Genomic DNA, 22,456 nt, shown 5'->3' on the forward strand with positions numbered 1-22,456 from the left:
AAAATTAAAGACGCACATTCACAACTTACACATTACACCCTCCATGAGCAACGATGACCTATTTTGTTAGTCCTGCTTTTCCCGAAAACCAATTACACCCGTTACCTCAGGGATTCAAATTCAACTCCAAACTGAGTCTTAAATGAAATGAGTTTAATGATCTCGGTCCAGCCTCCCGACTCCGGGGCAGCCAACCCATGTCATGAAATCTGACAAGACAGAATTCGGTACAACGAAGTCTATTTAGGAGCAACTCAGGGTGGAGATAAAGCAACATGCATGCAATTCCCTTGCCCAAACCACAGAGGGTGCTGTTGAGTTTCTGGTAGGCGTTGTTTCTCTCACACTTTGGAGACGTCTTCCTGTTCCACAGTCCTTTGTGACAAGTTTGCCTTTCCTGAAGCTAGCTCTCCAGGGAAATGAATAATTATACAGAAATAGAAGGCTTAATTTGGTCCCAAAGAAGGCGGGAGGGGGGGTGGAGAAGGGGAGAAAGCATATGGATTTCAACTGAGAATGTTTAAGAAGAGTGAGCAATGTTTTTAATGAGAAAAACAATCTTCAGTACAATTCAGTTTTATTTAACACACATATGTACACAGGGACGTTCAGCACAGATAGAATCTAGTCAGTGGAAATGTCTTGAGAGGCAGACATTTTAAGTCACTCGCTGTACACAGTGAGTTCAATCATTACATTTTCATACAGGTGTCACGTCATGTCATCTTTTGCTTGTGAATTACCAATGAAGCCACATATGTCTCTACATTTACAAGGATAGGTCCAAATACAGTGCCAACAAAATCAATAAAACACTGAAAGCACACACTGGGATGACAATACAAAGTTTGCCTCAGTGCTGAGAAATCTAAGCTGTGATGAAGTCTGGGACTGTAGTTATCAAAGTAGCCAAGGGGTGATTTGTGTTAAGAATGAAAACACTCATTTAGCAGTTAGAGACGTCTAACCATCAGATAGCATCCACCCGACTTTTAGAATAGTAATATTCTAAAGGCCAGTAATTTTGGCTGTCTGTGCAGACAGAATGAGGGACAGGCTGGCCTCTGCCCACTGCCCAGATGTTCCCCCCTCCCCGGGACCCCACGGTTTTGTTCCGGACCCCTGCAGTGTGCTCCGTTGTGTGTCTGTGGTGGCCTGCCTACTGTCTCACGGCTCTGTTTTAGACAACTCTCTAAGGTAGGCTTTTGCTCCATCATTCCAAAACAACTTTGTAGTCTAGAATAAATTAATCCCTATTTAAATTCATAAAGTAAACATGTGCTGGGTATCAAGAAGACTCAGGAGCCCACTGGAAAAACCAAGCGCATCTCTTGTTTACCGCAGGTTTTTCTACTTATATCGAACACAACGGCATGTGCACCAAACAGATAAATCTACACTGGATAGTTCTTTGTTTCTTCCTTGGAAACTACATATGTAATCTTTATAAATACAATGTACATGCATGTGGCATAAATTCACTTTTAAAAGAACACCCAAAGTCTAACACCAAGAAACAGTACAGGTTTGTCATCAATGCAAATAACATACTTCATATCAATAGGAAAGAGACGTTCTAGTGGTCTTAATTTCTTAACATGTTCTTTAAAAATCTGTTTCAGTAAAATGACAGATGGATTTGTTCCTGGACTGTGATCCTATTTTTTTGTATATTACATAAACTCTGACAATCTACGCTTTTCCAATTCAATGCTCCCCCATTATCATTTCTGTTCCTCTGTAAACTTCATATTTTCTCTGAACTTAAGAAATCATTTTCTGTTTTTACACTTAATAAACCATTATGCCTGGCCAACCAATCAACAACTAACCAAATGACCAAATCCCCAACTATGTACAGATCAAGATTTGTTAGGAGCAATTCATACAAAATATTATTTGATGGATTTTTCCCCCATTACTACGAGCAAGAACCAGCATGATTTGACATAAAGAGAAGAAGGCGACCTAGTTAAAGCTTACTTCGAAGTGTGACGGACGCCCTCACTGCAATGTTTGCTCAAATAACTTGAGAGTCCACATTTTCTATATTCTCCTGAATGCTTGTGCCATAGTTACTAATTTTCTAGGATACTTGTGTAAAAGAGATGCTGTCTTTGTTTTCCTTTAATTGATCAGTTCGAAGGCTGAACTATAACTATTCCACGATAACTGACATAGGTCGTGCACATGGGAACTGTAGGTCTGTAAGGTTTCTGGAGGGAAGGGGTAAGTTCTTTCTTAAAAGGACCCGTAGCAACAGACATGAGTCCTCTTACTTAGTATATGCTACGCTTCCAAACTCAGTTCTTTATTATAAAATCCATTGAAGAGACTACTTATAGTGACTGGATAATTATATTAACTAGACCATAAATAGTGATGATTTTTTATTTTAAACTACTAAATAGACTATTAATCAGGATATGAGCATTTTAGAAGGCTAGGTGTCTGGGAAACTATTTTCTGTGAGGAGGAAAAATTTTTTGGGCATATTTTCTCAATAATCTCTAATCTGTTAGGTGTTAAGAAAGAAGTAGGGGCTAAACCCTAGGAAATTGGAGTGAGGAGTTTCCTAGCAGTCAGGGGGAAAAAACCAACCATGTAAACACGGAATCTTTTCAGTAAACAAGAATATATTTTAGGAGATCCAAAGGAAAATAACTTCGCTAATTCGGACTGCCACATTACCTCAAAACCCAATGTCGATACCACCAGGTCCAAGCAGCGGCTCAGAGCTGGGGTTGAGCTCCAAGAAAACACCATCGGGGCTGCGAACGCAATCACAGTGTTTACTCAGTTGGAGGCTTCTGGTGCACCAAGCGACAGGGGTGCTCCCAGGGACCGCAGACCTCCCCCCACCCCACCCCCGGCAGGGAAAAATGACCTGGTGTGGACAGAAGGGCCCCAGCCTGCAGAGCGGTGGGTGCACGCCCCCGAGAGCCACGCGGGAGCGACAGGGCCTCGGCCGCGCCCCCGGGGTGGCCCTGCTGTGGGCGGGCACCGAGGAATGATCTGTGGGCGTGAGGACAGAGGAATCTCAGCGGGAGAACGGACGGAGCTCGGAGGCGGTCAGGGCAGCAGCTGCCAGCGCTAGACCATGAAGCGGTGCTCCTTCCCGTCGTGGGCCATGAGGATGACGTTGCGGTTCGAAGTCCAGATGAGCCGGGCCAGTCGGAGCGCGTTGTGGGAGCCGGGCGAGGCCGGCTGCACGGGGGGCACCTGGTACGTCTTGATGCAGCGCAGCTGGGGCGCCGAATTCAGCATGCCAATGCTCCCCAGCAGCGACGTGTTCATCTGCAGGGACACAGGGACACGCGTGTCGCTTAAGGAACCCTCTCCCGGTCACCCTCTCTGCCGCAGTGCCGACTTGCGTTCATCTGAGAGTCTGCCCTTGGCCCCGACAGGGCGCCTCTCAGTGCATCGGAAACCGCTCTGGTGCTGTCACAGCAAGTGCACAAACCCCGAGAAATGTGACTTCGGGGGTAGAAACTGACAGCAGGAGAGGCCATCCATCTTGAAGAAGGGGGTAAATTACAGATGTTAACGAAACAGCTCGGCAGACCATCTCTGGCAACTGTGGGTACTTCACAGGCAGACCCTTCTGTTCCTTCCCGTCGTGGCTCCCTGCGTCCCCTGAAGGACGAGTCCACCCACACACCTCTGGGGACTTGCAGGTCATTCAGGGAAACAAAGCCGAGTGGGACCCGTCCCCGGATCCAAGCACAAAACGTGACCCCCTCCCCCATGTGCATGTACCCACACCGGCCCTCCTCACCTGCTTTTTACAGAATTCAGCCTCTGGAAAGCTCTAGTTCATTCTGAGGGGGAAACCCAGAGTCAAGGGCATCTCCACACCGTATCTGTGGCTCGCTGTTTTGCTGCCACACTGACCGGCGGACACTTGAACACTTTACTGGCAATACGTTTTTATCAGCTTTTTCCTGCTTTTTGGTGGCTTTTCAGGATTTGATTTGAACTTTAAGTTCTCTTAATCCACTCACAGTAGTGAAAAATAACATGGAAATTATGGTTCATGAACAACTGTGTGTTCGGTCCAGGTGCTAAATGCTGAAAGGCACTTATCTCAGTGAACTGTTACCTGAGCAACAGAGTCTGAAGAACCCTGTAGATTCTAAGTGTGACTTAACAGTTTTTCAATACACATTTTTTGTGCTATTGTAAAATCACATGGGAAGCAAACCGAAAACCAGAAAGAGGTCTCAGAAATAATATTTTTCTTTGCCCTAATTTTCATTTCCAATTCTTCTCTCTAGTGTAACCCCCGTCTAAATGCATACGATTCTGGGGTTTTGTGTAAAGAAAGCACGCAGATTACAATTCGATGTATACAAACGGTTGACACACGAAACCCTGGCAAATCCTAGGACACGTACGATGTGTTATTGCGGATATCATGCTCTGCATTTGGATCAGTGCAAAATATAAGCCATTCTTTTCTCTGGCCCTTCTCAGCAACACGATGGTGTCAGAGGGCGTAAATCATGGCATCTCCAGCAGGATGCGTGCAGGCTCCACTGACATTTTCACAATTTAAATCATCTTGAGTAATAACCCTTTTAAGATGACTAATGTTACTGATTTTCCTGCATTAATAATAGTGCCGAACACAACTCAGAGGTGAAAAAAAATCACTAGTGTACGAGGTCACATTTTAAAACCAAATGTATGGTTATCATTAACTGTTTCTGTTAAAGTTAACATTTAAAACTAGACAGTACCTTACGGTCATCCTCCAAAAACTTCTTTCCTTGCTTCCTTGCCCCCTTTTCCAAAAACTCCATAAAAGACAAAAATCATTGTCTTCTTGCTTTCTGAAGGTTCCCAAATAGTTTAAATATAAATAATGGTGGTGAGCTTGATCTGATAGTCCTCACTTGTACAAAAAGTAACAGTACATAATAATTTAGTCCTCTAACCGAACACATCCAAATGATCCAGAAAATTGGTGGTTAAAATTAACTGGCATCAACAGGCATACTGTGCTTTAATAAAAAAAAAAAAATCTCATTTCTCAGTTGATAAATAACTACAAACTATTTTTCATTCTTTATGGATTTTCTATGAAAATATGTATGAAGCTTGAGTTCTGCTGGTGGCTCCAAATGCTAAGGGTATCCAACATGCTCGGCCACTTCCTTATTTTTAATTCTTTCCTGCAAAATTTAGCCACATACCAGAAATGTGTTGAGGGCCAAAGGGCGACAGGGAGAAGGTACCCTACTGGAATATTACAGATGGAAAAACTTCAACAAGAGGCCCATCATTCCATCTGGGTTCTCCTTATAAGCTGAGCCAGCCCACGAATGACTGACACATCATTTGATAAGCTGATTGATAAATGCCTTTGGAAGGGTCACACAGCCTTCCCGCCTCAGAACGGGGGACAGCACTGTCACACATGCGTACAGCTGGAATGACGAAGACCCTCAAGTTAACGACAATGTGTTGCTCCTCAGACCCTGTTTTCCCTACGACCTCCGCAGAGCAGAGATAATCTGAAGTAGTCAGGGTGAGTATTCCTTTTTCCAAAAAGCTCAGCCAAAGAACGCTCACTGAAACAACGAACCATGCTGTTATTCGATATTAATGTTTTCTTGACCAGTGGCCGTCTTACAAACTACACAAAAGGGCAATCTGAGCCTCGAATGAAAAAAAAACTCCCTGGAGTTAGAGTATTTGGTAACCTTAAAGTTTTTCTTGATTACAAAGATAATAAATACTCATTGTGGGACATTTAAATAATAAAGAGAAGTATAAAAGAGAAAGCAAAAATCCCCTGAAATCTCACTTCCCAAAGACAATCACTAACATTTCAGTAAACTTCTTTCCAGACCTCCAAGTATATGTACATTTAAGGAGAGGCGGGGTTAAGGAATTTTATGTAAAACAGTCTCATATTAGAAAGCAGTTTCACAATCTGCCTCTTTCATTCAACGAAATGTTGAGAACCATCTTTTCACGTTAATGGCCGTAGATTTACAGTACCCTTTTTAAAGGGCTGACCAAGATTCTATTTTATGATGGAATACATAACCGTAAGCGAAACCAATATCCATCTAACTTTACATTTCTGAGAGAGGATACTCACTAGCTGGAGGGAGTGGTGAAACTTAGGTGAAGGAATCACGGTTGTACTTAATTTTGTTACTCAACTCCCCTCATTCCAATACCAACAAAGACCCTGATGTGAAATACTCAACTTATAGGAATATGTTGTCAGAGGATCAAAGGGCTTGGAAGATTGCCCGATGACATCATTCCATAGCTGAGTTTGTAAATAACTAGAGGGCAACTTTGGTTCTTCCCTTCCCTTTAAAAATAATGCTTCACAAAACCAGTTCTGTGAAGATTATTTTCTGAACACATAGAAACACATACAGATGTAATTCATCAAAACAGGAAGGGTTTTAATGCAATTCTCAGCGTTTAATGCTGCACACAAACCTTTTACTAAGTCTCACTTGAGTAATTAGCCAACCAATATTTCTCATTAACACTCATTTCTCAGCAAAGATTTTAATAGCTCATAGCCTTTGTAAGGTCCTGTATTAATAAGACTTCATTAAGTTTTCAAAATATATTACAGTACATTTACTGGAATAATATAAAAGTATTATCATACATCATTAGAACTAAACAATATGTATCTAAATAAATCAGCAAGCCCATTTTGGGAGAGCAGCAGGAGATCCAACATTGTTTTCTAGACTCTCTTTAATTCAAATCAACCCCCCCTGCCCCCCCGCCACCTCTGGAAGAGGTTTTACTGTATTTTCTTGATAAAGCTGAAGTGTTTCTGTGCCTTCCTTTGCTTAAATTTCAAGACCCAACAGGGTGTAATTTAAGAAATGGGCTGCATTCTACATCCTGCCATTGGGTTGGAGGCAGAAAGACTTGGGTGTTACCTAAGCAGCCCCCAGGCTCTGCGCACTGCACACCCACATGTGCGGACAGCACGAGGTGGCCCCGGGAGCCGAGGTGGCCCCGGGAGCCGAGGAGCGCGTGCACCACGGAAGTGTGCTGTGGCTCCCCTGCACGCAGGGCCATGTGTACGGGTGCACAGGTTCAAGTGTGCTTGGCCAAGCCCAGAGGCAGCAGCAGGAGCCTGAAGAGGGGAAGTGGAAGAGGAGAAGTATCTCGAACAGTTACCATCCATCTACTAAATAATCTCGAGCTCTAAGGTGAGAAAGGGTGCTAACCCTAATTCCCTCAATGCGCTAGGCAGGAACTTTGATAAAAATAGAAAAAAATGCAAGGAAGGAATGAACATATCCAAATAGAACCCTGAGCATCTATATAAGGGGAAAAGGTTTACCACATAGAAAATCAGGAAAATACTGGAAATGGTTTCAAATCTGGCTAAGGCAGGAGGTATTCCTTTATAAAATGATTTTTTTTTTTTTCTGAGAAAGTCAAGTTGGACAAAACCAAAAAGACTTGTTTTTGTTTATTCCACAGAAGAAAGCGTGGTCCAACCCAAGCTCCTTGAAAGCAGGGACCTGAGGCTTGTTCACTCCGTATCCCTAAAGCAGAGGCCAGCACTCGGCACTTCAACGCCACTGAATAAATGTGGAATGAATGTGGAGCTTTATATAAACCCTCCTCTGGGATTCCAAGAGAGTGGCAAATAGCAGAAAATTTGTATCAAAGTACAGCCGGTGTCGAGAGACCACTGTGTAGAAAAACCAGCTGGTGGGGAAACCCTTTAAAGAAGTGTTGCGAGGGTCCACTTTATGGATGCCTAGTGGGCTGGCGGTGGCACTGTGACAGTGCAAACCACAGGACCCGCGGTGGCCCGCTGGGGGAAATGGGGACCAGGGAGCTCTCCCAGGAAAAGAGTTTAATATGAGCCAATTAAGATGCTGGAGATATATTCTGGGAGAAAAGATAATGAGAAAATAAACTGGAAAACTAAATTAGATGAAGAGCAGGAAAAGTCTGTGACAGATTTGGAAGTTGTCATGCTTTAATAGCATGTTGTTAATTAAGCAATTTATTGTATCTGTTTTACATTTTATTAGGTATTGATTTTTTTAAAACCATCATCAAGTTGTGCTGAAGTCTTATTTAAACTTTCATTTTTTTTTTTTAAGCTTTCAAGGCAATAAACCGAATCTCATAAAAACATACTTGCATCCCAGGAAAGTAAAGGTAACAACCAAATTTTCAATTGGCTTTTCATGAGGGAGGGAGTTGAATGTTTAATTTTTTTATAACTATCAGGAGGAAGATAATTAAAAAGATGGGTTGGGGATTAATCACGGAGGATAAAACAAGTTCTATTGTAAAAATTAGGTGCTCAAAATTAACATGCATTTTAATCAGAATTAAACATAGGCATTCTCATGAACTGCCACTCAATGATACTCGGGTTTTTGAAAATGTTTTGATAGTTTGGGAATGAAGAGCCCTACGTGGGAAATTCAGAATGCAAACAGAAATGAGATAATACAAGCGGGATATGGAGGTAATACCGGCTGCCTTTCCCATGTACCCTCCGCCCCGCTGGAGTTGTCTGCATCCTTGTGCAGGGTCCCCCGGGCCCCATGCCTTTCTGGCCAGGCCCTCAGGCACGCCGGGCCCTTGCTTACCACTGAAAGGCTGCTCCCTTTCCCTAAATCTGCCCTACCCTTACCATCTGGCCCTTCCTCAGCATTATCCAGTCTCAGTTCAGATGTCACTTCCTCTGTGAATCGGTCCCACAGCCTTCTTCTCAGGCTCCCCTCTGTATTATATAATTGCTGCTTATTTGCATGCGTCTCCCTCAGACCTCAAGCTCTGTGAGAGCAGACCCCACTCCCTCCAGATGGCCAACTGTATTCTCAGCGCACCCTGCATGCTAGCATGTGGCACAGAATCAGTCAGCAATAAATACCTGATGTTTGTTGAAGGGGGGGGGGCAGGAGGAAGGGCTGGTGGGCCGGCCTCACAGGAAGCCTTGCTTAGTGAAAGTGACTCATGCAGCCTACTTCAACACCCCGTGGCATCTACACTTACCTGCCAGAAAGAAATGTGGCTGTCTGTATTTGAGTAGGTGGCAAGATACCGTCCATCAGGAGCAAAGGCCACTGCAGTGATTGGTCCCTTGTGTCCATGGATTGTCTAAAATAAAGTGCAGTCATTAATGGGCTGCAGTGCACAGAACAACTGCACATACACAGGCAAACATTCAATGTTGAACAAGTTATGCCATGGAGATTAGATACCGTTATGCCGCTACGTTCTTGATTTAAACAACGGATTAGAAAAATAGGGAAAGCTACCAAAGTTCTCTCACTGCTATATCCAAGGGCTTTATTTAATCTTGTTCTGAAGAATCTACCTGTATCTGAGTTGGGAGAACAGCATAAGTCCAAAGGAAAAGCGTATATTAATGGGCGAACGAATGTGTTAATTCATTTATGTCCATTAGAGGGAAGAATTTTACAATTAATTAGGAAGGTAAGCAAGTGATCACCAAACCTGTGAAGGAACCTCACTCATCTGAAATGAAAAACAATCAAAGCTGCGTCATAACATCCCTGTTCTGGAAAGAGGTAAAAACTGTAATTTCAACTCTTAATAATTATACATTTTTCATGTTTTATGCTTCATTTCCCACCAATAACACTGTGTTTAAATGCATGTGGCTGCAATTAGTAAACATACACACATCCCTGGTGGAGGTTTGAGCACATATATAAATCAAATACTATTAAAAATAATTTAACAGGGATAATTCTGAGCCTCTGCCAAATAGCTATCGTTGATTTAACCACGAACTGAAAAAAGGGAGTTGTATTTTAGAGTAGGTCTATGATAAAAGGTCTTTACTAATAAAAAATTACACTCAAGTTTCATGATATTAAGTTATCAAAAATACTGGCATACTAAGCAAATTAGCATAATACTGTATTAAAGTCCTCTCACGGTCAACTACCAAAGATCATACCTCTACCTCATTGACCACTATTCACTCTGCTTACAAGCCGTGGGTTGGTCTCCTCCCTTTGTCTGAGAGGAATGGAGAAATACGTTCTCTTAAACTAAGACAATACCAGGAAGGTTTATTTCCATCTGCTATTTTTTGAGGAACAATTGTGAACCCTGAGTCCCGGTGGGAACATCAGGCTCATTAGGTGACTCAGCCCCACACATACTGTAAATTTCAGTAAGAAGAGTCTCATAATTCACAGCTGAGTGATTAAAGTGAGGGTGGAGGGAGGAGAGAGGGATGGAGGTACAGCCTGTTCCTCAGCTGCTCTTTGGATTTTGTTCTTTTCTGTCATTAGACTTTCGGGGCACCGTGGGATCCAAAACAATGCCTGTTTCTCCACACTCGGAGAAAACACGTTCTGCTGGTAAAACACTGGGCTTCGGGCCGGCAGAGAACTCTGCTCGGAGTCAGGCAGCCTGGCTTGCATTCGGGCTCTACTCCTTGCTGAAGGACCTAGGACAGATGACGTGAGTCACTTAACCTCAGAGCACCCACGTCTAGAAAGCAGGGATGATGACGATGAGGGCGTAGATAATGCCCGCCTCAAAGAGCTCCGTGAAGATTAAATGAGTTACTAGGTACGCAGCACTCTGCACAGATGGCGCATAATAAGAATCCAATAAGTGATATTACTGTTTGCATTACTCCTCCTCACTTAGATGACCAGACGTATAGATTTGAAAGTTGCTAAGACAGTAGATCTTAAAGGTTCTCAGCAATAAAAAAAAAATGTAATTATGTGACAAGAGGGAAGTGTTAGCTAATGCTGGGGTGGTAGTCATTTCCAATATATAAGTTAATCAAACCATCACAGGTACACCTTAAACATAAATGTTATATGTCAACTGTATCTCAATAAAACTGGGAAAAATGATTAGACAAATGTAAACAATCACAGAACTTGATTACCTGAGTACACGATTTAATGAAAAAGAAATGCCCTAATCATATATCCCAGAATCAGTATCAGCGAGCATACTAGGTAGTCTAAAAACAGATTTCATTTCATTAAACATTTCATCAAACAGATATGGTGACTATCCATGGTGTTAGGCCACCAATGTGGTGCTAAATTAAGCAACAGGTGAGCATGCTGAATAAGTATTCTGCCATCTACACTCAAATGAAAATTATTGTGGATGAAGGTAAAGAACTTAACCAATTAAAAGGGAAAAACTGACAATTCCCACTTACGAAGTCAATTTACTGAGCTCCCTGGAAAACATCTTTAATTGTTTTTTAAAATCAAGATTCAGTTCTGCTAAAAATCTGAAAGCTTATGGGGCCAATTTAAAGCTATGTTATAGTTAAGATAGTTGTTTAGTAAGGCCTTGCTTTAAAAACAGAGGTTGCAAACTGAAGACCCTTGAGCTGAAACCAGATTGTAGGTGTGTTTGGTTGGGCCTGAAAGATGTTTAAAACGATGTTTTCTGGGTCCACATTCTAATTCATCAGATATCATGTAAAATTAAGATTTCTAGCCTCTCTGGAAAGACTGGAAGCTCGGCAATCCTAGGCCTTCGTTCGCACGCGGCCACAATAGCCAGGGATGAAGTGAGACAGCCTCTTCGGCCTGGACACTCGCCCTCTACTTCCCCAGTTCCATCCCCCACACACAAGAGGGCCCGAGCAGCTAACACGCGCTGTCTGGCTCCCTTATTTCCTGCCAGGTCTCTCCCGGCATTTAATGCAACCCTTCCATTAAGAATACCTGATTCAAAATATATTCCTCTGCAAGAAATAAAAAGTGTTGGCAAGGATAGGGAGAAAAAGGAACTGTCGCTACAATGTTGATGGGAACGCAAACTGGTATAGCCACCGCAGAAAACAGAATGGAGGCTTCTCAAAAAATTAAGAACAGAAATACCATATGATCCAAGGATTCCACCTCTGGGCATCTACCCAAAGAAAAGGAGAACACTAATTCGAAAAGATATATGCCCCCCTATGTTTACTGCAGCATTATTTACAATAGCCAAGATATAGAAGCGACCTAAGTCCATCAATAAACGAATGGATAAGGAAGATGCGGTGTATATGCGCGCGTGCGCACACACAAATATTACGCAGCCATAAAGACGAGAACATGCCACTTGTGACGACATGGCCAGACCTAGAGGGCATTATGCTAAGTGAATTAAGTTAGACTGAAAGACAACTACCTTATGATTTCATTTATATGTGGAACCTAAAAAAAAACCATGAACAAAGAGCAGAATCAGACCTATAAACACAGAGAACAAACCGATGGTTGCCAGAAGGGCAAGGGGAGAAGGGGATGGACAAAATGGATGAAAGGGAGTGGGACATCCAGGATTCCAGGTATGGAATGAATACGTCATGGGAATAAAAGGCACAGCATAAGAAATACAGTCGATGATACTGTAATAGTGTTCTACGCTGACGGGGGTAGCTACGCTTGTGGGGAGCACAGCATAAGGTATACATTTGTAGAATCACTATGTTGTACACCTGAAACTAATGTAACATCGTGTGTCAATTATACTAAAAAAAAAAGCAAACCAAAACAGTTTCTTCCATGTTCTGGGGTCCTAGTATGCATTTAAATGTGAGTAGACTAAAAGCTCCTGAGAAAAATGGGCCCTTCTTGCAGCCCCCCAAAGCCCAACTCTGTGTAGAAGTGGAAGATCCTCCTTTTGGAGTTTGGGCCCCTAAATCTCGAAACGGAATGCTAAACCTGCCCTCCTTCAGATTAGCATCCCTCCTTCGTCAGCAACCAGGATGTGCTTCGGACAATAAGAATGCAACAGTGAGGTGGCCATAAGCCAGCAGGTCCAAAGAATGTACCAACGCCATGGTCACGTGAACGTATCTGTGAGGCTAAGTCAGCCCCGTTGTAAAGGCAGAAAACCAGACATGCTGGCTCCTTCAGAAACGTCTTCACAAAATATTTTCACATGACGTCTTCATCTTTTACAGAAGGTGGGCATTTAAAACATCCACTTGAAGACTACTTCTGCGTCAGCTGAGGACACTCTTCCTTATGTTATCCAGTGTCTCTAACAGAAGATCCTGTGAATTAAATGTCAGCTTGGCCTTTTCTGCCAGTAACCTGTTTACCTCTCCAGGTAAATGTTGGTGCTTTCCTGTATCATGTGACAATAATTACATAATCTCAACACGTGCTTGCGTTACCGCCACAAGACGCCGGACTGACCTATGTTCGTCCTGGTGTATAGTGGTGAGTGCGTCCTCATTTCACAATCATTGTCCTGCTTCCATTTGTTGTTGCTGAGGTCCCATTAGATACTGAACTGCATTTGTTAGTTTCTTTAAAGTCTGTTTTGGGCAAAGGGGCACTACACTTAAGATCAGAACACACACACACGCACATGCACATGCGAGCACGCGCGTGCACGTGGTAAGATACTGCTAGGCGCCCCACAGGGTACCTTAAAGTGGCCTATAGAAAACCCTGGAACGCGAACTGCAGTGTCAGCTCAGAGACCTGTTGTCCTATAAGAAAGCAAGTACCACTCACGATAGCTCAGGGAAGCTCACTGTTTTCAAAGGTTTGCTCCATCTGGTGAGTTCATTACAGTCTCTGCCCGAGAGGTGCTTCAGAACGCAGTGTAATGGAAATGTGGCCATTGTCTTTTGTTCCGAATCTCTGAACTCAGAACTATGCCGGCACCACCTGAACTGACTTTAACCTCGCTTCCGGCATTAGAGAGGCAGCTGTGCGGGGATCACCGGGAAACTGTTAAGTGCTCTGGATGGGGTAAACCCCAGGGTTGGCATCTTAAATGCTGAACATTAAAGAATATTTCCCAGAACAACAGGTTTCAAAATAAATGGAGGCGTGGTCTACATTTATATGCGAACGAGTATCATGTCTTGGTATATTTTTCGTCAAAGTAATTGCTGTCTTGAAAAGACAGAAATGGAACATAAAGAAATTAATCTAATTCAAGAAGTGCTATGAACAATAAAAGAAATCAAGCAATTAGCCCTAGCAGGAGACAGAGTGTTGAACTGTTAAACACCCCCTCCCGTGTTTCTTACCAAAGAAAAGAAACTGGGAGGCAGGATTAATAATGAGCAATGCTCGAACTTGCCAAGCAATTTTAACAGGCACTTTCCATGCACTCTGCAAAGAAACACAATTAGCCCTCCTGTACAGAGAAGGAGAAGCACAGATTTCAAATATGACATGGTCAGTGTCCACAGAAGCTATGACTGTCTAGGATATTTTCTTGAAAACTGCTCTTTACATGGTCTGTTTCTTCCTGGAGTTCTTGATACTTGGCTTCCAAAGGACAAGTCTGAGAACTGAAACCAAATGTAGGGCTCTATTACCTTAGAGACTGAACAAGATCAAAGAGAACATTTTATATTTATCTGCAGGTCTCACTACCTCTTTAAAGGGGAGGGAAAAAACCCCAACCAAACAAAATATTTTACTACTTTCGACATAGAGTGCGAAGAAAACGTTTCTTTTTTTTTTTTAATGATTTTTTATTATATTATGTTAGTCACCATACAGTACATCCCCGGTTTCCAATGTAAAGCTCGATGATTCATTAGTTGCATATAACACCCAGTGCACCATGCAATACGTGCCCTCCTTACTACCCATCACCAGCCTATCCCATTCCCCCACCCCCTCCCCTCTGAGGCCCTCAGTTTGTTTCTCAGAGTCCATAGTCTCTCATGTTTCATTCCCCTTCTGATTACCCCCCCTTTCTTTATCACTTTCTTCCCCTACCAATCATCCTATTTATGTTCCATAGATGAGAGAAATCATATGATATTTGTCTTTCTCTGCTTGACTTATTTCACTTAGCATTATCTCCTCCAGTGCCGTCCATGTTGCAGCAAATGTTGAGAATTCGTTCTTTCTGATAGCTGAGTAATAGTCCATTGTATATATGGACCACAACTTCTTAATCCAGTCATCTGTTGAAGGGCATCTTGGTTCCTTCCATGATTTAGCTATTGTGGACAGTGCTGCTATGAACATTGGGGTGCATATGGCCCTTCTCTTCACTATGTCTGTATCTTTGGGGTAAACACCCAGTAGTGCAATGGCTGGGTCATAGGGTAGCTCAATTTTTAACTTTTTAAGGGACCTCCACACTGTTTTCCAGAGTGGCTGTACCAACTTGCATTCCCACCAACAATGTAGGAGGGATCCCCTTTGAAGAAAACGTTTCTTGAAGTTGGTAAGGTGTTATCATGAGCACCATCACAAGGGAAGGTTAATAAAGTACGGACCATGTGTTTTATACGACCCGTACTAAAACGACCTGGTAAATAAAAGAACCGGGGCTGCACGTCACAGCCTCACCGGATGTCTATAGGGGCGAGAGCGGAGAAGGCCATGCTGGTTGTAGGCCTTCTCGGGGAGCAGCACGGCTAGTTTAGGATTAACATAGGCAGTTGTGATTTGGGGGTGCTTGGAAGGTCTGCTGAGCTGGAGTATGTCCCCAGTTGGCTGCACATGGTCCCTGAAATTTCTAAAAATACAATGAAGCAATTGGCCAAGGTATTTTCCCTGGAACGTGGTTGGACAGAGCAAAGAGTATAAATATGCTTTCATGAGGGACCAGCACGGCAGACGTCCCCAGCGTAAGGAGAACCTGAATGAAGTATGCATACAGAGACTGGAAACAGGCTGGAGGTGGGCCAGATATTCAGAGAAGTGAGCGCCTAGGAAGTAGGATGAGCCCTGAGAAGAAGAGTAAAAACAAAGACCTACAAATACGGACATTTTCCTAGTGCTGGTTCCTCTTAAGGATAGCAACAAAGCCAAGGGAGGTTCAGGACACACTCACCTCTGCCCCGGAAGCACCAACCATACATTTGACATCTCTTACAGACTAGGCCAAAGTCAGAAAAGGGCAGAGAAGGACAGTGAGCCAGGGTCTGATGGACACGCCTTTCTGACATCCCAATACTCGAGGCCCCTGATTTCACGGCTGACTGGCAGGGAGGTAACCGCTCAAAGCAGAGAGAAGACAAAGACATCGCTCTGACTGACAGCTCTGTTTGTTAGGCAAGGCGAAGACTCATCAAAGAAGAGCCATTTCAAGAGTTGAAAAGTTAAGAATTAATTACATTCCGGAAAAAAACCTCCCCCTTTCTTTTCTTTGAAGCAACCAATTTGTGAAAATTTTATTATATATTCAAGGTTCAACTGCTCAAGGAAACAAATAACTTAGGCAGATGATGCCATTAAAAAAAAGTTTTATTTATGGCCAATGAGAAGACCCAAGTAAAATTTAATTACTACTATGAACTGATAAGCCTTTTCCAGCCTTTTAGTGTGTGGGCTCTTGAGGTCCTATGACGTTGCCAAGAACACCGAAAGGTCACCCGTTCTTTTCTATATGTGAACAGGGCTGCTTTAGGTCCGCCAGACAGATGAAAATCTATTCTGTTTTCAAATATCTCTAGAGAAGATTCTAAAATCTCCCCTGAGGACCCTTTTCTGTGTTGAACAGTGTGTGTTGTCAGGAAATTTTTCCTTGTATCAAATCTAAACCCAAAATGCTGCAGTGTGAGCCCACTTCGTCCTGCTTTGGTCTCTGCAGAGATGGGGAACAGCCACTCACCTATCAGCACTGTAACCTTTTACAGACTTGAGGACTGTTACTGCAACTTGCCCCCTTTTTTTTGAAACTTATTTTGTATTTTCGGGATTAAAAAAAAAAAAACTCAGTGTCTATAATACTTCCAAGTCTCATTTTCCAACTTTTCAATCGCATCTGTGATTTTTCCTTAAACTCTCTCCAAGCTTTTCCGATCATGCCATCGTAGAGTTGGATGGTACCTTAAAGCCACCTTATTTAACCATGTCTCAAAATGTGGAATTTCAAACTGATTGAACTGGCCCTGGTGACCGGGTATCCTTACAGTTGCTCAGAGCACCAGGCAGGAAGGCCCGCACTAGGCTTATTACCAGAACACTGCGACCGTGCCTAGGAAAAGCTTCGGTAAAGTTCTTGGCACGCAGACGGCTGACATGCACAGTGCCCCCCACCCGTCGTCGCTAGGAAGGCGGGCTGTGGACACCTGCGCCCGGCGGGTGGCCTTGGCTGTGCTGCACTGCCTCCAGGGGCCTCCTCCGACAAAACCACAGGCTGCCAGTCCCTGTTTTCAATCTTTTCCCCCATCCTTTCCAAAAGTCGCCTGTGCGAATTTTGCATTCTGGTTCTTTATTTTTCATTTAAAAATGTACTCTGACCCAATCACTGTCCAAAGAGCCTATTCTATTACGTGCTCTCTACTCCTGCAACTTAACAATTCTTGACACAACTATCGCTTGGCTTTAAGTTGGCTTAAAGAACACAGCTTCTGGCTTATGACTGTGGTCACTGATAAAAAATGACTCCTATAACTTCATACCTTAATTTAAAACAAAAAAAACTGGATTTATTAAAGGCCAACTGCAAAGCAGCTTTTGTCATCCTTCAAATATGTTCTAAAATTGTACATTAACAGGTCCATAAGCATGCACGGCTGTGCCAGGCACTGCGGGGGTTCCAGAAAGCCTAAGGAGAAACTTTCATAGCATATGTTCTGTACTTTTATATACTCTTCTTCATCGTTACAGATTAACACTACAAGATAAGATCCCCTACCTTACAGATGACAAAACCGAGGCACAGAGAAGCAGAGTAATTTATTTTGATTAGAATCAGGCAGCGTGGCTCCGGAGCCTGTGGCCTCACAGAATACCAGGTACAAGAAACCTGTAAGCTGCCACGCTTCCATTACTACACACCCGATTTGCATGTAACTGGCACTTAAGTACATGATACACCAATATTTCTAAATGACTTTCCCGTGCCAAATAACACAGATTTTGAGGAACGTCCGGTGGTGGCCCAGCTTCAGCCCAGGCGGCCAGAGCCGGCTGCCTGAGAGCAGGGGCGGTGGTGGAGCTGGCCCTTGCTGGGAAAGTGCTCCACCGGCCCCCTCAACACCAGGGGGCCTCCCAGATCCCTAGACGCCGGAGCGCAGGTGGTTTCCACATCCAGGGGGTCTGGAGGAGGGTCCCTGGATTGGTCCAATCTCCCTTCGCATGCTGGTGCAGTCCCCCCCTGCTGGCCCTGTGAGGGGATGTCATTCCACTAAACGACAGTCGGTACTGCCAGGCAGAAAAGCCCGGGTCTCCCAAGGGAGCTCACCCGCCCCAGCAGTCCTACACACACGGGCAGAAGCACGTCCCTCGGCCCCCACAGCAGTGGTGGGCAAAGAGAAACTCTTTCCTTGACCCGGTTTCCAGCAGTTTAAACATCTTGAAACAGAGGCTGAAGGATTAGAAGCTGCCATCATTCTTCACTGGATGGGAGGAAGAGGATGGCCTGTGTTGGCCATACAGTATGATGGTCCCAAATCTCTCATCAGAGCCTCCCTCCCTGGCCCTGGGTCCCATTAGCTCACCTGTGCCATACAGTATGATGGTCCCAAATCTCTCATCAGAGCCTCCCTCCCTGGCCCTGGGTCCCATTAGCTCACCTGTGCCCCAAAGAAGCAACGTCTACCTACAGGTACCATAAATAAGCACTTCTTGAGAAAGAATCAGTATAAAATTAGGGACTTGGCTCTTTCTCACTCGGGACACAAAACACAGATACTAAAAGTATTGACTGAAAGAAAGTAGATGGTAAACGTATTCCTCAAACTCTCTAGTATTTTTAAAGAGAGACCAGGTTTTCCTTATTGGCTGTACTATCTCCTACAGTGTAAGCACATAAGCCTAGATGCTGCCCTTTGGCGATTCTATAATGATTTTGAACAGAGATTTGAGGGTTGAAAATGGGTTGTTTATCTCTATAATTTCTTTTCCTGATGGAGGGCCGAGGCAATACTTGTTATTCACATTATGCCAACTCTCTGATACAGAGTCAACCCGTTGTGCCGGCTTCCCAGCCAAAGGGTATGGGAGCCATTCGATGAATTGAGTTTTCTATCACTATCTAATTGAAAAGAATATACATTCGGGGCGAAAGACAAGTAGATTTGGTATCATTTTAACATCTAAATGGAAAATAGATTTAAGGATAAATGTAATAAAGCGAGCTACCTTAAGTTTGATTCTAAGATATAGTGCCTCAAGTTCCCGGTCTGTCTTCAGTCCTGAACCCAGCTGCAGCACATACGGCCCGTTCTCAGTGACTAAAAGCTCCTTAAGAGCCATCTGGGGATAAGCTAACTGACGCAGATGAATTAAAGGAGCTTTTCAATATCTACATATTGGTAATCCTTACGACATTGGCAAGAGTTTTTGAAATTTGTGGAGGATTATACACCTACAGGCACGTGCCTACACATTCACACACACCCTTATCCAAGAACAGTAAGAATCAACATAAATGCTCAAGATGGCTTTACTATTGTCATTTAGACATTAGTAATAATTTCAGATTTTTATGATATTGAAGCTTAGATTTTCACTAATATCAATTATAAATGATCAAAATTCACTTCATTTTTTCAGTTTTTTAAAGATTTTTTTTTCATTTGAGAGAGAGAGAGTATGTGTAAGCAGGGGGGAGGGCCAAAGGGGGAAAGAGAAGCAGACTCCCCACTGAGCAGGGAGCCCCGCATGGGGCTTGATCCCAGCACCCCAGGATCATGACCTGAGCCGAAGGCAGACGCTCAACTGACTGGGCCACTCAGGTGCCCCCAAAATTCACTTTAAAAAGGAAGGTCTATGAATAAAAAAATAGAGAATAAGCAGTTAAGACTTTAGCTGTTTTCCAGCTTTAAAATGTTATGGTCATCATAACAGCAGCCTTTATTAAATATATCTTCAGGTTTTAGGAGGGTTTCTTTCCCCTTTTCTTCAACTGAGGAAGTTTTTCAGACTCAAAGAATAAATTTTCCATAAGTCTCACTTATTAATGTTTAAGCGCTTCTTCCTTCTCTTACTACAGATAATGAGGCGCTGACCACACATGTTCATTTGCACGCACACCCCACCCCTCGTCTGCTCTAGCAGACCAAATATTTTCAGGATGAGGTAACTATAAAATACCCAATTAAGCTATACATAACTGATATGTCCTTTCTTTGCATGTTGAAATGATCAATTTTATATAGTCATACTTTGAAATTACGTTTGCCAAAAATCCCAGACATCACAAACTTCCAATTATTTTAAAACGTAGTTACCACTAATTTTTGACTGCTGTAGTGACAGTAGTGCGTTAATATTATGAGACTCTTAAACTCAATAATGATAACACTAGAAAGTATAAAGATGTTGATTCAAACCGTAACAGTTTGCATCAACATTTAAAAATTAGTCATATTTAAAGATGATTCATGGATACGGAAACACTGAATGCTGATGTGATTTAGATAAATGTGGCTCAGTTTTAAATAAAAAGAGAGTGAATAAATTATTGTCAAATATTCACACTGCTGGTATGAAATAATTATAAAACGATTAAAGTGTATAACTCACATATGCTTCAAAAGTTACAAAAAATGGTTTCTTCAGATTTGGGCAGACCCAAAGCTAAATGTTTTTTAAATCAGTATTTCTAACATAAATCTATTCAAACTCATGCTAGAAATCTTAAAATGAACAAAGTTTTGTTCTTATATTCCCAGACTGAAAACAGGGTTGTTAAATATTCAAAGGATTCCTAAGAATTGAATATAAAATGGTTAGAGAATTTTTCAGAGTAGTGGTGTTAAAGGCAACACTGTGCCGCAATTGCTCGCACTTGGAGTTCCCTGGGAACACGCACGGTGACGTTCATCTCTGTCCCCTCTCGGACCACGGTAGGCCCTTACACAGCAGGCCGGCGGCAGACACACGTCCACCGGAAACTGACGGACGCAGCACTTTTGTGGGTTCTGATCTGGGTCAAGGTAAACAGAAGACGGCTTTTGGCTGCAGTAGCAGGACACGGCCTTCACACGCGTGCTGGCTCACCTCTCTTGCCTGGTCTATACCTCATGACATAAAACCGTCTCACACAGATTGTACTAAGCTACAGAATTTACACTATTCAAAAACACATTTCAAAAGGATTTAACATTTTTACCATTCCAAAAAAAGAAATCACTTAAAAAGTGTTATAGAGGGGCACCTGGGTGGCTCAGTCGGTCGAGCTTCCGACGTTTGATTTCGGCTCACGTTGTGAACTCAGGGTCCTGAGATTGAGCGCCATGTCGGGCCCCACGCTCAGCACAGAGTCTGCATGAAATTATCTCTCTCTCTCTTCCTCTCTGCCCCCCCCCCACACGTGTCTTCTCTTTCTCTCTCTAAAATAAAATCTTTTAAAAAAGTATTACAGAAAATTAAGGTATTATATACACTTAAAAATTCATATATATATTGACCAATATGTTATCACATCTTTTGGCTTGTATTTATTTTGGAGAACAATAGAGTATATCTATTAATACATAATATAGATTCAGAAATTTTACACTTTTACATGGGGCTTACCACGCCTCTTCACCTTATTAAAAGAGAAAGTCAGATTAGTGTGGAACATAACCTAATTAATGCTGTTGTATATTACAAGTACATCTCTTCTGTTAAGAAATGTGAAGTTACAAAAATATAAAATTACCTTCCTAACTTCCATGTAACATTCAAAATTTTTCTCAATGTTAAAATAGCAATGAAACAAATACAATAACATATATGGACTTTTCTTTCACATACCAATTGCATTTGCAAATATTCCAGAGTAATTACTGTGGCAAAATCACACGGACTTTGCTTGTCAGTCCTCTGACTTCTCCTTAAACTATTTTATGTTTATCTAGTGGATTAGAATTTGTCCTTGCTGGATCAGAAAGAATGAGTTCTCAACATTTGCTACAACATGGACGGCACTGGAGGAGATAATGCTTAGTGAAATAAGTCAAGCAGAGAAAGACAACTATCATATGATTTCTCTCATCTATGGAACATAAGAACTAGAATGATCAGTAGGGGAAGAAAGGGATAAAGGAAGGGGGGGTAATCAGAAGGGGGAATGAAACATGAAAGACTATGGACTATGAGAAACAAACTGAGGGCTACAGAGGGGAGGGGGGTGGGGGAATGGGATAGACCGGTGATGGGTAGTAAGGAGGGCACATATTGCATGGTGCACTGGGTGTTATACACAACTAATGAATCATCGAGCCTTACATCGAAAACCGGGGATGTACTGTATGGTGACTAACATAATATAATAAAAAATCATTATTAATTAAAAAAAAAAAAAAAAAAAAAAAAAAAAAAAAAAAGAATTTGTCCTTGCTGGGTTTATGAATCAGCAAAAGTTCCTGAGACACAATTTGCTTATTTGTAAAATAAGGATAATCTCTGTCCTGCTTACTTCGTGGAATTCGGTATTTCCAGCGCAAATGTACTTAAAAATGTTTACTGAGAGTTTATGATGTCCTAGGGGCTGTGTCAGAGTACAGAGATGAGACTCGACACCTGCCAGTGAATCGGGGAGAGAAGAGAGA

The 22,456-nt window shown here is 42.6% G+C and overlaps 1 protein-coding gene across 3 annotated transcripts in view; it reads right to left on the reverse strand.

Moving 5' to 3' along the window:
- Positions 1-560: 560 nt before the first annotated feature.
- WDR7 (WD repeat domain 7) overlaps positions 561-22,456 on the reverse strand; it is a 347,769-nt gene continuing 325,873 nt past the window's right edge. For all 3 annotated transcript variants that reach the window (XM_026496379.4, XM_057313055.1, XM_057313056.1), the window contains 2 exons: positions 9,022-9,126; positions 561-3,297 (listed from right to left, as the gene is read on the reverse strand). In XM_026496379.4, the coding sequence (XP_026352164.1) occupies positions 3,094-3,297; positions 9,022-9,126 (309 nt within the window). In that variant the 3' untranslated portion in view covers positions 561-3,093. The remainder of the gene's footprint in view (positions 3,298-9,021; positions 9,127-22,456) is intronic.

Source organism: Ursus arctos, unplaced genomic scaffold (genome assembly GCF_023065955.2).
Source record: "Ursus arctos isolate Adak ecotype North America unplaced genomic scaffold, UrsArc2.0 scaffold_17, whole genome shotgun sequence".
Taxonomy (NCBI): Eukaryota; Metazoa; Chordata; class Mammalia; order Carnivora; family Ursidae; genus Ursus; species Ursus arctos.